Source organism: Equus caballus, chromosome 6 (genome assembly GCF_041296265.1).
Source record: "Equus caballus isolate H_3958 breed thoroughbred chromosome 6, TB-T2T, whole genome shotgun sequence".
Taxonomy (NCBI): Eukaryota; Metazoa; Chordata; class Mammalia; order Perissodactyla; family Equidae; genus Equus; species Equus caballus.
The window spans coordinates 76593162-76609905 of NC_091689.1; the positions used below are offsets into that span (position 1 = coordinate 76593162).

General features: G+C 40.7%; 1 protein-coding gene across 8 annotated transcripts in view; it reads left to right on the forward strand.

Annotated features, from left to right (window-relative positions):
* The window catches only part of ANO6 (anoctamin 6), a 187854-nt gene that overhangs the window by 64374 nt on the left and 106736 nt on the right, over window positions 1-16744 (forward strand). For all 8 annotated transcript variants that reach the window (XM_023643422.2, XM_023643421.2, XM_070271287.1 and 5 more), the window contains one exon: window positions 7784-7863. In XM_023643422.2, the coding sequence (XP_023499190.1) occupies window positions 7784-7863 (80 nt within the window). The remainder of the gene's footprint in view (window positions 1-7783; window positions 7864-16744) is intronic.

The window sequence follows — 16744 nt, forward strand, 5'->3', positions numbered from 1 at the left end:
AAAAAAATAATAGCTTATATTTATATGGTACTTAACAGTTTTCAAGTCACTTTTATATATGTGTCAGTTAATTTATTCTCCACAATAGCCTACTGATGTAGGTATTATAGCCTATATTTGGTTGACGAGGACACTGAGATATAGGGTTAAGGAATTTGCCTGAAGCCACAGGTTTGTACCTTGTGGAGATCTTACAATACAAGGTCGTTGCCCTGTGTGGTGAAACACAGCCATCTTAGCCTTTAAAGAAATTTTCCTGTCTCTGTGTTTTATGTTTCATTATTAACTTTCTTTTCAGTAACAATGACTTTTTGGTCCCATTTTAGAATCTCTTTGTAATATTATAGGGCCTGTAATCTGCAGGCTTACCTCTGGATAATATGGGAAATAGATTTTTCCCTACCTAATTGCCACCAAAATACAGTAGATCCTGTTAAAAACTGAGGCCAGAGAAGGAGACACTGGAACCTGGAGACCAAATTTGACTACCATAGGATGGTGTAAGACCTGGGGCGTAGGCTCAGCAGTAAGTGATGTGGGGAGTGAGACTGGGCAGTCTCCACATAGTATCTGGAAGGTATGGAGTGACAGGAAATGGTGGCTCAAGTATGTGGTTGCTTTGAAAATGGTGGTTGTTGAGTGCTGGCATTCAGGTCAAACATCAGATGTATGCTGAGATCCAGTTTTCAGAGACTTCTAGTCAATTGCGAGAAGAGAGTTTTAGGTCCAGGATTGCCTGGCAGATCACTAGATTTCCTGCCATCTGGATATGTGAGCACATCTTCATTCCCAAGGTGATATGGGCCATCCTTTTGACTTTTTTTTTAGTTGGACATCCACTAAATCATGGAATTCCTGAGGATAGTTTATATACCCTCTTTATCTTGTATTTGTACTTATATCACCTAGCTCCATCCTTGGCACATGAATATCTTTAGCCACTTGCCAAAATATTGTATCTGTTTGTTTATTTTGTGGAGTTTTTCCATTAGTTCTTCTCATCGTGAACCCTATGTCAATACATTTCACTGCATTGTTTTTTTCATTGTTTGTTTTTCAAGCTATGTTAGTCTGTTATTTGTCAATACTTTTTTGCCTTGTACTCATAGTGCTATTTTAATTCCTTATCAGCTTATATTTAGCATCAGAGGGCCACATGGAATTGTTCAGAGCAGCTCAGGAGACACATTAGTGTATTCAAAAAGATGTCCAATTTTGGAATCAGACAGATTGAGATTCCCATTGTTACTTCTAGTGGTTGACCTCAGGCAACTTATAACCTCCAAGTTTTTATCCTCTGTGAAAACGAGGATAAAAATAGGATTCAATAAGATCAGACATTTAGAAGTGCCAGGCACAAAATGGCACACTCAGGAAATTTCTGTTTATATTTCTTCATATCACTGGGTCTGTGTACACAAACCTAATTTATATTTATATAGTGCTTTATTTTTTTACAGCATCCTTTTGAATTGTCATTTGTATCTTGCACAACTCTGAGATAACCAGGGAAACGTAATTTTATCACTAGCATCAGATAAATAAACTGAGAATAAGTGATTACTCAGGATTGTGCAGGTAAGTTGCAGAGTCAGAGCTTGAACTCAGTCAGCCCCCTCAATCCATGCCCAGTGCCCTTTGCACCAGGCTGTGGTCTGTTTTTACCTGCTGTCTCTCTTATGCTCACGATGTCTCCAATCATTTCACTGGCAACCAGTCACCATAATAAATACGTCATTTGTACCCAACCACCTGCCCTGCTGGTGCTCTAAGCTAGATGAAGTGTGGATGCCTAATTCTGATTACTTTTATTGCTAGGGTACTACTTATCAGGCACTTTGGGTTTTACCCATGCCTGAGAGGTCGTTTTGTGTGTTCTGATGGATAATAGATTATCTAAGTGATAACATTGTAGATAATGGCTCTTTTTATTGGCCAGTCTAAGTAAGTCTCAGTCATCCTTGGGTAGAAGTTCTCTCTCTGTTTAGCAATTGGGATAATAAGTATTAGTTACTCCATTTCTAACTGATAGACAAGTAATCATGTGAACTGCAACTTTCTGGGGAGGTTTCCACTGTTCTGTTTTTACCGTTATTAACCTGTTAATGTGACTGCGCCTCTAGACGTTTCTCTTGGGCTCTTCATTTTGTACTGCCAACTAAGTATGTTAGAACTTGTACCACCACCGACTTTATTGCTCTAATCTTACTGTACTAACTGCATTCTATTTGCTTCATTTTTAAGTAATTGTTATGTGATTAATTACTATCAAATTTAGGAAAGAAAAATGCTTAGTGGATTTCTTTTGACCTAAATCCTCGATTATTTGGTTTTTGCCTACAGTAAAGCAACTGATAATGTGTGTGTACAGTGTTTTCCTCTCTGCAGTACTCCATAAGTCTGTCTAGCCTAGCACTTACTAATTATGCTAAAATGGACGTTTATCATGTCTCAAATTCCTTTCCTCAAGAAGAAGGAGCCTTATCTGGTGCTTCTTGGTATCCCCAGAGCCTAATAACACAGTGACTGTGCAAAATACAAGGTAGGCAATGGATGTTTGTGGAACCTGACTTTCCATTGCACTTTCCTTGTGCATCCATACAAAGTTCCATTGACATGTCAAGACCGAAGTTTTTTCATCATATTAGAATAACTAGTTTTCAGTTGTCTAGTCAGCTTTTTGATGAACAGGTAACATTGAGGTCCCAGATACTTTTTATATTCCGAGTGCAGACATTAATGAACTAATCGTGATGCCATTCAAGGTGGTACTTCTGTAGTATAAAGTGAAGCTTTGTGACAATACTAAAAATATATTTCAAAATATTACATTTGAAAAATGAGTTATGTAAAGAAAGAAAATTTAACGTTTACCTGTTTAGATTGTTTTTCGCCCTGATTCTGTCCCTGTTTTAATAAAAAGCCCTCAAAGTGTCACCTTGAATTTGACTAATTTAGTTTTGCTGAGAAATGAACTTTTTCAGCTGTGTTAGATTACCAGAAATGAGAATATCAAATGGTAACTGGAGCCCGTCAGTAGTGGAAGTATAATTATCATATTAGCATCATAAATCATTTGCTTCTCAGTACTATATTAGGTCATGAGAGCAACAGCTGCAGCTTTGTTCTACCTAGATGGTGTTTCAATAAAACCGTTTCTGTTTTTATTCACTCACATTTACAGTTTCTCCTTTGTGTTGACATTAACCAGTGAATCTATTAGTTTCCATTACCAGCAGAATAACTAAAACTATAAATATTTCTATATTTTCTCTCACAAATCCTTTCAAGACGCATAGATGCCTTTAATTTGATAGAACATCTGGGTAAAACATCTTGTTTCTCCTCTGTCTTTAGGCAACGTGCATACTTTCTTAAGTCTGTCCTTTCATTAAAGAGAAAAGAATCAGCGATAGCAGCTCGGTCCCATCTGTTGACCCCAGATACATACTAGATAAATTGGGCATCTAATTATAAAGGAATCCAGATAAAATCCAAAAGTCAGGTCACTCTGTCAGATTTACAACATGCATTTAAAACATATCTGCAGTATTCTGTTTCATTGACTTGCTAGTTCTGCCAGAAAACAATGTATCCTAAATACCACAGATATAATTTCTTCAATATCTATCTTAATGCTATAAAAAGGTTAGGTCTTTTTTTCCTATTGTAAACCAAGCTGCAAAACACCAACTTAAAACACTCTCAAGGGCCAGGTATATAAACACATTTTAGCAAGTTTTAAAGGTGGTCTGCAGGAATGTAATTATCTTGGACAAGTGTTGTTCTGATATTGGAGTAAACAACTTATTACATTACAGTTCTCTAAGTGACTGCAGTAATTGCTGTCACTCTTCTGGAGTTCTCAGAGGCAAGCACCTTAATTTCAGCTTTGGCTGCAGCCCTGCAAGTCTTGGCTCACCTCATCTGTTTCCTGTTTATGCTTTAGTTCACGTCTGGAGGACCTTTGTGACCTCAGTTATTTGACTTAGAATCACTTGTTTGTGCTGTTATTTCTACTGGCATTTCCTTTTAGTTCATAGGCATACAATGATATGAGTTCAGTGGACAAGATTCGGAGTGAATCTAAAATCCAGATATTGGCGTGTTTCTTAGTGATGTGCCAAAACTCAGTATTTGATAGCTGAATTGTTGGCTGATATTTTGGTTTTGCTGAACAATCACTTAGAGATGTTTTATGAATCTCCCCTATACATGCCCAGCTTTCTTTTGGGCCACTGAAGGGATTGATAGGAGCTCAGCCTTTTCTTTCATAAAAGCCTCTAATGGATTTAAAAAAAAAATGCTATGCATTAAGAAAAAAGTCACTGCAAAGTCAAGATAACATCACACTTGATAAAATTAAAAGTAATTTCTAACATAATTTGATGCTTATTCCATACTCAATCTCCCCAGTTTCATAAATATGTCCTTGACAGCTGGTTTGTCCAGGGCAGTGATAGCAAACCTCTTCGTCTCAAGTTCATGTGCAACGAGCCAAACACTGAGACATTGGTGGAGACATGGAGATGGAGAAAAATTTATTCAAATTGGCCAAAATGAGAAGGTGGGAGTACGAGTTTGCTCAAATCCACCTTAACAAGCAGGGAGGTTTTACAGAGCTAAGGGGCTTGCCAGGAGGAGCTTTGGAGAAACAGAGGGGTCACTCCTGATAAGCCCCTGGGCAATCTGACTTCTGGGCTTCAGTGGCTGCTGAGGGCTGGCCATCCAGTGATTGCAGTTGCCCAGAAGGCATTCTCTTTCTTCTGCAAAGCAAGCTCACAAATCTTCTGCAAAACAAGGTTACAAATCCTTGAAACCAGAGTCACCCCTCAAGTTAAACAGGAAAACAACAAATTGCTTATTGAATTATCTACAGTAATTCTCAGATACTCGGCTTCAGTAGGATCCATTTGAGTACCACATATTGCTAATGGTTGTTGTGATATTATGACTTATAATGAAAAATATATATATTTGGTCTTCTCCATTCCTGGCACGGAACTCCTAAAACTGTTGGAATTTACTAAGGGACAAGAGCAATAAAGCTGTCTTTTGTTATGTTAATGAGGCAACTTTGGAAAGCCCCTAGATAGCCAAAGGATGGGGGCTGGTTGCCAGGGGAATCCACCTTGTGGTTAATGGGTTGGAACTTTCAGTCCCATCCCTTGACCTCCCTGGAGGGGAGAGGAGCTGGAGGTTGAATAAATTGCCAATGGCCAGTGATTTAATCAGTCATCCCTATGTAGTGAAGTCTCCGTAAAACCCCAAAAGGATTGGGTTTGGAGAGCTTCCCGATTGGTGAACTCGGGGAGATGGTGCACTCAGAGAGGGCATGAAGCTCTGCATCCCTTCCCTGATACCTTGACCCATGTACTCCTTCATCTGGCTATTCGTCTGTAACCTTTATATTACCCTTTATAATAAACTGATAGATGTAAGTAAACGTTTGTCTGAGTTCGGTGTGCTGATCTAGCAAATTAATAGAACCCAAGGAATGGGTTGTGGGAACCTTTGATTTGTAGCCAATTGTTCAGAAGCACAGGTAACAACCTGGACTTGTGATTGGCCTCTGAACTGAGAGGGCACTTGTGGGACTGAGGCCTTGAGGTGTGACTATCCATCTCCAAACAGATAGTGTCAGAAGTGAGTTAATTTCTTGCTGTGTTGGGAAAAACACACATTGGCGTTATGTTCCTTAGGGCTCTTTAAGTCTTTAACAGTCTGAGTTTTTCATGTCATTGATTTGTTGAAGAGGCTGGACCAGTTGGTGAATGAGAGTATTTATTTAATTGTCTTTCAACATTTAATCTTTATTTAAACTTATTTAAATATTTAAGAATATTTAAGTTTATTTAATTAAGAATGTTTTCCTATACGACCAAAATTACGTTGTTAGACTTTTCAATATTAATAATTTATTAATATAATCCAACACTTAATCAATATTCACATTTTCTCAAAAAAATTTTTAAGTCTTTTACATCTGGTTTTTTAAAACTATGATCTAATCTAGAACAACACACTAGAAATGGTTGTTTTGTTCTCAACAATCACTTTTGTTCCTTTCAGGAACTTGTTGAGAAGATGAGATTAGTGTCTTCCAGAATGACTGACCTTCTGGATTTGGTTCCTGTATCCCTCTAATGCTGTGTGGTCCAGTGCAGGAGCCACTAGTCACATGTGGCTGTTGGGCTTCTGAAATGTGGCTAGTCCAAATTGAGATGTGCTGGGAGTATAACATGCACCTTGGATTTCTAAGACTTAGGACAAAAGAAATGTAAAAATATTTCACTAATTTTTTATATTGACTACATGTTCAAATGATAATCTGGATATAACAATTTAAATAAATTATTTTATGGGCCAGCCCCGTGGCCGAGTGGTTTCAGGGTTTCACTGGTTCAGATCCTGGGTGGGGACATGGCACCACTCGTCAGGCCACATTGAGGCAGCGTCCCACATGCCACAACTAGAAGGACCTGCAACTAAGATATACAACTATGTACCAGGGGGGATTTGGGGAGATAAAGCAGGAAAAAAAAAAAAAAAAGATTGGCCATTGTTGTTAGCTCAGGTGCCAATCTTTAAAAATAAATAAATAATATTATTAAAATAAATTTTACCTGTTTCTTTTTCATTTTCTAAATGTTTCTCCAGTAGCCCTCTTATCCACAATCTCGCTTTCCATGGTTTCAGTTACCATTGGCCAACAACAGTTCAAAAATATTAAATGGAAAATTCCAGCAATAATTCATAAACTTCGAATTGTGTGCAGTTTTGAGTATCGTGATGACATATCATGCTGTCCCGCTGTGTGCCACCTGGGACTGAATCCTGTCTTTGTCCAGTGTATCCATGCTGTGTATGGTACCCATCCATGAGTCACTCAGTAGCTGTCTCTGTTATCAGATTGACTGTCAGGCGGTATGGCAGGGCTTATGTTCAAATAACCCTTATTTTCCTTAACAATGGTCCCAAAGCCCAAGAGTAGTGATGCTAGCAATTGAGGTATGCCAAAGAGAAGCTGTAAAGTGCTTCCTTTAAGTGAAAAGGTGAAAGTTCTCAACTTAATAAGGAAAGAAAAAAATTGTATGCTGAGGTTGCTAAAATCTATGGTAACTTTTATTAGAGTATATTGTTATAATTGTTCTATTTTATTATTAGTTATTGTTGTTAATCTCTTAATGTGCCTAATTTATAAATTAAACTTTATCATAGGTATGTATATATAGGAGCAAACGTGGTATATATAGGGTTCGCTACTGTCTGAGGTTTCAAGCATCCACTGGGGGTCTTGGAACATATCCCCCACGGATAAAGGGGGACTGCTGTACTAGAAAATTTTGTTTGGCTCCCAGTATATTTCTATCAGATAGCTGTTCATCAGATCTTGAAACAGAACATTGCTTCCCTGAAATGACTCCACATCAATTCCCTGAGATGTAGGAGGAAAAAGAGCATCAATAGGCTAAAGTGTTCCTTAGCTAGAGTTTTGTAACTTTTAGTTGCTTGTCCTTTCATGTAGAAGCTAAGTGATTTTTCCATGGTAGATCTAGCCTAGAGCATTTTAAGCCCTAATATCCTACAAGCATGGTGTTGTCCGATAGATGGAACAGCTGCTGAAGATTTTGAGTGTCCCTGAAAGCTGAAAGTGTTGAATAAGATACACCTGCAAGTCTGCCACAAATGCTCAATATAGTTGGTAAGCTGATTTAAAAGAAAAGTGTATAAGCCAATGAAAGTTCGTGCTTCATGTATTTATTCATTTGTTTATTCTTAGTGTTGGGAAACCTTGAACAGACGATTGTCCCCACTTTTGGAAACCTGGAAAGTCAGCATAATTTCCGAACCCCAGAGACTGTGAGTACTGCTACTGTATCTTAAATTTGTGTCGGTTAGCTAGGGGTTTTTTCACAAAATGGAGATAAAGGTTTTTTTTATGGATTCTTGCCTTCTGTGGCTCTAGATGTGGCGCAGGTCCTGCTGGCGGCGACTGTGTGTTCAGAGCTCTGGTTCTCTGGGGAACAGGTGACGGAACTGCAGCGTCTTGGCATCAAGCTCTATGTAGACTTGCTCTTCAGACTACTTGTAATCACAAATGGGAACTCATTCTGCAATAAAACAGCATCATATTTCTGAAACTCCCCTTTCATTCATTGATACCCTTGCTGTCAGTTTCTGCTGTTAGTAATTCTGGAAACCAATCTTTACTGAGCACAGGCAGTGCATTGACCAGTCTGATTCCCATTTCATTGTGGAGCCTTTGGTAATACAACCTATATAAATATATCTTCTAGGTGTAGGAATATTCTATTGGTTGTTCCTACTAAGAGGTGAACTAAATGCTCCCACTAAATTAGACTCATTAAGGATTATCCATGGTTTCTACCCTCAAGGAATTAAAAATCTTATTAGATGCCACTGTGATTTTATTAATGCCTTGTTTAAAGAGAATCAAGCACATAGGAGGCCTTGTGCAGAATGTCCTTACTAAATAGATTTTATATTAGGCTCATTTGGAGAGGGGGATGGGAAGAAGTGTTTCTCTGACTCAGGTACCATATTATTGCACCAGATGTGTAGGAAAAGCATGCCAAGAGCCACCTAGATTTACTGATTTTTGCCCCCTGCCGCAAATGGCATGTCTACCACTTTAGCAGCGCAAAAATCTTTTTTTGGTTTCTTTTCAAAGTGTGATATACAGTCGCCACTCCAGTAATTGGCAGAGCACAATTGTATTATCGATAAAGACAAAAAGAGAACTCATTATATACTTTTTCTCTTCTCACTCACTCACTATGGGTTGCCCACTCAATTCAGCCAAGAGTAAGGAAACTAGGCAGTGCTCTAGACTAAAAAGGATCGCACATAAAACTGTATCCACAGTGCCATTTTATTTCAAAGTGTGGGACTCCTGTGGTGTTCTAGCAGATTGCCTACTGTGAAAATCACTTGGATGTAATAGAAAGACACGGTATTCAATGACTTCCTTATTATATTCAGTGAGATTTTCAGTGAAGGAAAATTATGAATGCTCACCAATATTCCTGCATCTTAAAGGAGCAGAATAGTTTTGTGATTTTTCTGACTTCTGCAGTTAGAGCCCCAAAGCAGAATGGACACAGATATTTCACATTTGAGGATGATACTGGTATGGACTCGTGGAGCTGGACCTTTGTTGTTGTTACTTTCTAACTGCTTTTTGCTGACCATCTTTGAGCAACATATCTAATCTGAAAAGAACTGTGCACAATAAGGTGTTTGTGTGCCTAGTAAACATATATATGGTTCACACCAATTCCCTGTGTGAAAATAAAAGTATTTTTCTCAAAAACAGGTTTTAGTGTATTATGATGTTGGAGATCGGCATGCGTCTGTGGTGTCTTTGCCACAGACAGCCTACACTGGTTATTACACTGACGATCTTCCACCTTCAGTGGAAGATCTTGACTGCCACCTTTCCCTTTGCAAGGTATGAAGACTGGTGAGTCTGAGCTAGAATGTGCACACGTGGAACTTGAGGGTCACAGAATACATTTATTGTTTTGAGATACTTGTCTTACCCATGAGTCTGCGAACGTTCAAGGTGGAAGGAGATTCTTAGGCTAAATCTGCATATTTCTGTTTTTCACTGTTACACCTCAAGAGTACCTGGAGTCATTTCTTTAGGCCACACTGGTGGAGCTGAAGTTGTGAATCCCCATTTCCTTATGTGCATGATTGATGTCGGATTTCTATATCCTGCTGTTATCTTTCTCTTACTGAGTATTCATACCATGTTCAGGAAGGAATCTGTGATTTTCCTCTGCTTTATGGATTTGACCGATCTGACGCTCATCGCATGCCACATCTTTGCAGAGAGTGTGCATAGCTGCCTGTATTTCTCCTCACATCAGTATAGCTTGTGTACTCCCAATTCCATAGTGAATATTCGGCAAACTGTGGTCTCCAGGGTAAACAAACGGGAGGTGTAGAAGGCGCCTTGAGAATAGGGTACTCAAGGGAAGCAGACATGGTATTTAAGCGTAACCTCTCTTGTGGGCAGAAAGTTACGGCATCAGTGAAAATGGGTGGCTCTGGTCCTGGAGGCAGGTGGGTTGGGCAAATGGCAGGACAAAATCAGGTAAGTTGATCCAAAGCAAAATTGTAATCAGAAATAGGGGTAGCAGTACTAACCTGGGAGCAGAAAGAACCGAAAGGCAAAGCAAAATGGAAACAGACTGAGAAGAAAAGGAGCTGAAAAATCAGTATTCTCCTTTCCTGCATCTGGCATTTTGGAAGGTCCAGCTGCAGTTTGCTGAGTTGAACTGAAACAAAGCGAGGCATAGTCCATGTTTACTCAGGCCTTATCCTCGAATAGTTCAGATTTTATAAGGATCAAGAGCCTGGTGTTTTTATATAACAGGTGATTTATGTAGTTTGGCCAGCAGGGAGAACAAAATGCTTATCATTATTAGTTTGTTTCCTTCAGAATTTCTGTTTTCCTTTCGTTGGAATCAAGGCCTAAGAGAGCAGTGCTGGTTGAGTAGCCTTGGTTACCAGCTTGATAAGCACATTAACGTTTTCTTTCACAGCTCAGGTGTCTATAATGTGACTAGTCAGGCAAAGCTAGCACTTTCTGTAGAGTCTATGTAAATCATGGGTGAATAAATGCTGCTGTGAACCCGCCGTGTGGCCTGCAGACAGCAGCCCACCTTATCTTCAGCAAGGCCCACACTGGTTCTCCTTCTCTGCTCGCCAGTTTGTCCGTTGATGATCTGTCATCTGCGAACCTATGTTGCTCCTCTCCACCTTTCATTCCACTTTACAGACTGAGGCGAGTGAGTTTAGCCAAACGATGCTGAAATGTTAAGGGGTGACTAGAGATGTGGACATAAGGCGTGTGTGGTCTTGCTACCCCCAGAAACATCAGAGAAACTGGGAATGTGTTGAAAGTAGACATAGACCCGCTCTGAGATGAGGTGGATGTGTGGGTGGGGGTCAAGGTGAAAGGGACCTGGCTAAATGCTGATATTACAGAGAGTCACTTGGTGATCTCACTGTGCTGGGAAGCCATCTCAGTCCCAGTTCAATTTTTTTATTTAAGCACAATGAAAATCTGGTTTATAACTTGCTTTATTAACATTTTATCCTGAACATTTTCCCATGCTGTTTTTTCCTCTGACATTATTGTTATCTTCTCTAACATTATGTATTCCCTTGTGTCAAGAACTATAATTCATCACATTGTAATTTTCAAGGCAGTTAGTTGAAGGGGAATCTAATCAGGGAAATGGTGGCATGGCTGTCTGGAACCATGTGATGGGTGACCATCATTTTGGGACATGGACCCTGAAAATAGACAGAGTACATGATGATAGGTATGAGAGTCTGGGGAAGGGGATCAGTCATAGTGAGACTGGGGAATGAGTACCAGAGACCCAGATCACCTTGCAGAATTCAGGCTTAGAAGCAGAGACTGCAGAACTAGGCAGTCTGGTTAGAACCGAGGATAGAGAGTCCTCCCGGTGGCGATGGAGCAGATACAGGTGGTTCTGCAATATGGTAGCATGCAGGTACAGCGCATCCCAGGCTCCCCTCTGGTGCTTCCAATCCCAGGTCTGGTTAAGAGCAAATGAGATCTGAGGGGCCAGGGCAGGGGCTCAGCAGTCACGATTGGCCCAGCAGACCCCAGATTGATTCCAAGCCCCAAGGACTGGGGAAAAAACTGAGGATTGAGGGGTCACTAGGAGGAAAGGTTGGGTAGTGGTCAAAGCTCTTTCTAGAAACCCTTCCTCTGTTGGAACTGACCCAGGAACTCAAATGGGCCTGATTGCCTGAGTACCCATGGGGTGAGGGATATGTGTGGGCAAGAACTCCTTCTAGCAGCAGTGAATGTGCTTGCAGCCAGCTGGATAGAAACCAGGCTGTGGTCTACATGAAAACACATGGAAGGAAAGAGAAGGCTAAGGAATTACATTTTATGATCTAAGTCTCGCTAGTAATACCCCCTTTTCCGATCTCGCCAGGACTCGAGGTTTATAGATAACTCTCCTGGCTTTTTAGAGGCAGGAAGATTCTTATCATCTATGTCTCATGCCAGTTGATGATATTTTCCTTTGTTTAGCTTCTACCAAATTTGGAATAAATAATAAGAAAGAGTTACAGCTGGGAAAAGAGTCTTAGGATTACAATAGGATAAACCAGGGAAGATGTTGAGAAAATACAGGATTTAGAAAGACTAAACTAGAAGAACAGACTCAGGAAGATGAGGATTAAAGTGGAGCAAATGTATGTCCCCTTCGTTCAGCACACATGGGTATGCAGAGAGAAGGAGGTCTGAAGCATAGTTATCCCATTTGGGATTTTGTGTAACTGGCTCCCTTTTTGAGGGACAATACTAATTTGTAGAAAATACTGTTGATTCCCTGAAATTCAAGTTTGATTGTCTTTAACGAGGTGAAAATCTGTGCGATCCCTAAGAAAGAATTAAAATGTTAATTCATTCAATAAATATTTACTTGATGTCTACTATTTTAAGCACTATAGTGAACAAGCAGAAAATATCCTTGCACTTGTGGAGCTTACATTTTGCTGGAGGAGACATAAAATACATAACATGTCACATGATAAGTCCTTCAGGGAAAAATAAAGTAAGGATTGTTTGTGTGTGTGTTGTGGGGGGGGGGCTATAGTTCTAAATGGAGTGTTCAGGGCATATCTCACCAAGAAGGTGACAAGCGAAAAGACCCGAAGGCAGAGGTGCTGGAGCAAACTATTTGGAAATTTAGATGGAGCATTCCGGGCAGAAAGAATAGCATAGACAAAGGTCCTGAGGTGGGAATTTGCGATATGTTTGAGGAAATGGAAGGAGGCCTCCGTGACTGGATAGAATGAAGAATGATGAAAGTAGTAGATAGTAGGGACTCTATAGGCCATTGTATACACTTTGGTTTTACTCTGAGTTACGAAGTTATTTGAGGGTAAGCCTTTGGAGGATAAACTGGGGGTAGGATGGGGGGAGGTTGTTGAGCAGAAGAATGACTTGCTCTGACCTCACCTATGTTTTAGCAGAATCACTTTGGCTGTGGTGAGAATAGACTATGGAGGAACAAGAGCAGAAGCAGGGAGGCCTACTGGATTTTTCAGGAATCCAAGTGAGAGGTGGTGTTGGCTTGGTCCTGAGTGTTGATTATGGCAGTAGGGAGACATACTCAAATTCTCAGTATGTTTTGAAGGTAAAACCAATAGGATTTGTTGACAGATCAGATGTGAGGTGTGTGAGAAAGAGCGTCAAGAATGACTCCAAAGTTTTGACCCGGACCACTGCAGAAGGAACAGTTGGAAGAAAGAGTATGCAGAGAAAAATCAAAATTCTGTTTTGTGTGTGTAAAGTTGGAGATGTCCAAGTGGAGATGTTGGTATACATTTGGATGTATGAGTATGGAGTCAAAGAGAGGGGTCCAGCTAGAGATCTGGGAATTGTCAGCATACAGCTGATGTTTAAAGCTGTGGGACTGAATGAGAACAGCAAGCGAGTGAGAGAGGTAGAGTAAGGAAGAGGTCCTGGACTGAGCCCTGGGTGCTCCATTGTTTTACTGGTCAGGGTGGTGAGGAAGAATTGGCAGAGGAGGCTGAGGAGGAGTCAGTGAGTTAGGAGGGAAACAAGGAGAGTCTTGGAAGCCAAACAAAGAAAGTATAAAGTGGAGGGAGTAGAGACGATTCATAATGGGAGGGGAGAAAAGGAATTAGATACATGGAATTTAGATAACACTTTCAAAAGTTTTTTCCTGAACAAGAATGCAGATAAAGGAGATATTATCTAGAAGGGGATTAGGGTGAAGAGAGTTTTTTGCTTTATTTAGTTAGTTTTAAGGTGGCAGGAATTACTGTTTGTAAGGTGATGGGAATATTCCAATAGAGAGAGAAAATCTGAAGATGTAAGAGTGAGAGGGAAGAATTTCTGGAATGACATCCTTGAGAAGGAAGAAGGGATGGAATCTTGTCCATAAGTGGAGGGGTTGGCCTACCCCCATAGCTGTAGAGATGATTCATTCTTAGAAGTAGGAGGAAGCCAGAGTATTGGAGCACAGGGGGAATTAGATCAGTAGATTTTCTAGTAGGAATTTGTTGAAGTTTTTTCTTGATTGCTTCTTATTTAGCAATGAAATGGGAAGCAAGGCATTAGCTTAGATTGAGGAAGGGAGAAAGAGGAAAAGGTATGGTGCAGTTATCTGGGAGTAAATGCACTGGGAAATGTAATATGATTGTCTGGCAGCCCTAAGAGCCCACTTGAGGTTGGTGGGCATGATGGTTGTGTGCTTTTCCCATTCAAGTCCAGCTTGGGGGAGCAGGTATGGGACAGGCAAGGAGTTGGATATAACCATTTGGGGATTTCCCCAAGTCACTTCAGCAAAGCAAGACAAGGGTAAGAGAGTTACTGGTGTTTGCAAGAGAGTAGAGAACCATGGACATGAGGAAGGTGAGGCAATACGATCAATAGGTTTAGACTCTAGTGGGGTTTGATAGTTTTTGGCATCAGGTATTGGAGAGAGTGAACTGGAAAAAAATGAGTTGGTAGTTGAAGAGTCAGATGTTTATAATTGAGGGAGGAATTACAGTAACTGGTAAAGACAGGGTCTGAGATATGAACATCGGAATGAGGGGCTGAGGCTGGGTGGAGTTGCGAAGACAGGGTGTTGGAAGCATAACATGTGTGGATATGGAAATCCCCAAGAATTATGTCAGGAGTAATGTATTGGAGAAATAACAGTGAGTCAAAACTTAAATCTCCAAAGAGTGAGGGGGCAGTAAGTTAGGAGCAGTAGATGGCTACAAAAGGAGATGACCAGAGAGGTAGGAGGAACATCTGGAGAGTGGCAGATAGAAACTGAGAAACAGAAGAAGTGGTGAGTAATTTTGGGGGTTGCGTAGTGACTCAGTCATGTCAGGATTTCTCAACATCAGCACCACTGACATTTGGACTGGATACCTCTTTGTTGTGGGGAGCTGTCCTGTCCATTGTAGGATGTTCAGCAGCATCCCTGGCCTCTACCCACGAGATGCAAAGGACCCCCTCCCCAGTTGTGACAACCAGATATCTCCAGACGTTGCCAAATGTCCCCTGGGGCAGAATTGCCCCAAGTTGAGAACCACTGAGTTAGGTGTATACTGAAAAGGCATTGAGGTCACTGGTGTCCTTATATAGAGCTATTTCTAGAGAGTATTGGGGATGCCAGTCTAATCCAGATTAGAGTGGATTATGGAATGAACATAAGAAAAGAAAATAGAAAATACTGACCTCTCATTCAAGGAGTTTGACTAGGAAGGGCTGGAGGATGAGAGAGGGAGAGAGAACTGAAGGAGAATAGGAGAGCCAGAGATGATTTCCTTCCGTGAGATGGAGAGCCTTGAAAACGTTTAAATATTTATAAGAAGGATCTATATGAGAGGAACAATTGAATCTAGAGAAGAGTAGCTTTGAAAAGGGCTTTCCAAGCACATGTGAAGGAATCACCATTAGATAGGAGCATTAGATAGGAGCAATGTCTCCTAAGGTATACTCCTAGAGAGTTGATGCTGTTGGTCTGTGGATTTGATGGAGAGAAGCTGAGGGAGTTCCCATCCGACAGCTTCAATTTTAGCTGTTGAGAGTGAAGAGAACACTGAAGGAGTTGGCACTTTGAAGTGTTGTGGAGAGCAGGAGACCAAACTGACCTGGAAAAACCTGGAAAAAGTTCTAGGTTTTCTGGGCAGTGGTAAGGGCCTGTGTGGGGCTGATAAGCCTTAATTTACAATGATGCCAAACTGCCCTTCTATGGCTTTCTCTAGCGGCACTTAGACACAGAAAAAGCAAATGGCAGGCTTCAGCCAGAGTTGGGGCTTTGCTAGATGGGCATGATGGAAAGAGTAGAGTTGGCCAAAGTGTTACTGAAGTGATGAGCTGTAAAATGTAACCTTACAAAGGAGGGCAGGGAAAAAAAGGATCTGCAGATTGATTAGAAAGAGTCATGGGGCCTTAGAGCTCATTGTGAAATCACTAGATATTATTTGTGGTCAGAAAGAGGGATTCTTGAGTAAGTGATTTTGGAAAGGGAATTTTTCAAATGATGGCAAGGTCCAGGCTGGGACCATGGCAGTTAGTGCATGAAAAGGAGAAGATCATTGGTGATAAGAAGTCAAGTTACTGAGGGGCCAAGGTGCACTGGTCATGCCTGTGGATTCAGATGTCCTTCTGGTGTGATAGAGGACTCCGACTGGACAGGGAAATGTGAACCAGGGACCAAATTTCCAATGAACCAGAAACGGAAGCTGGGAACTAGGAAATGATAGGCTCTAGGAAACCCTGGACAATATTTACTTGCATGGACCTAAAAGGAACTGATCTTCCCCCAAGAACATTGAGGAGTAATGGTCTGGAAGTGACACAGAGAACACAGAGAATGTCAGTCTTACTTCCTTGTCTTGAAATGTGAAAGCTGTGAGAGAATAATCAAAACCAGCTGCCCACAGGTCTGCAGATTTTTGTTTCAAAGCGGTTGGTCATGTTTTGTTTCAAAGTACATTAAGCATCCTTTTTAGTGTTCCTTTTTTTCCCCCGAAATCCAGACTTCGTTTTGGTTATTTCTAGTCAAAATGACCCTGAGGCAACTGAATTGGTGCTGGACCTCTTAAGAGAGATTATGGTCAGTCCAAGGTCTTTCTGGCTAATCCCACAAACCCAACTAAATCCCAAGGTCAGCCTCCAGCTCCCAGGATCTTC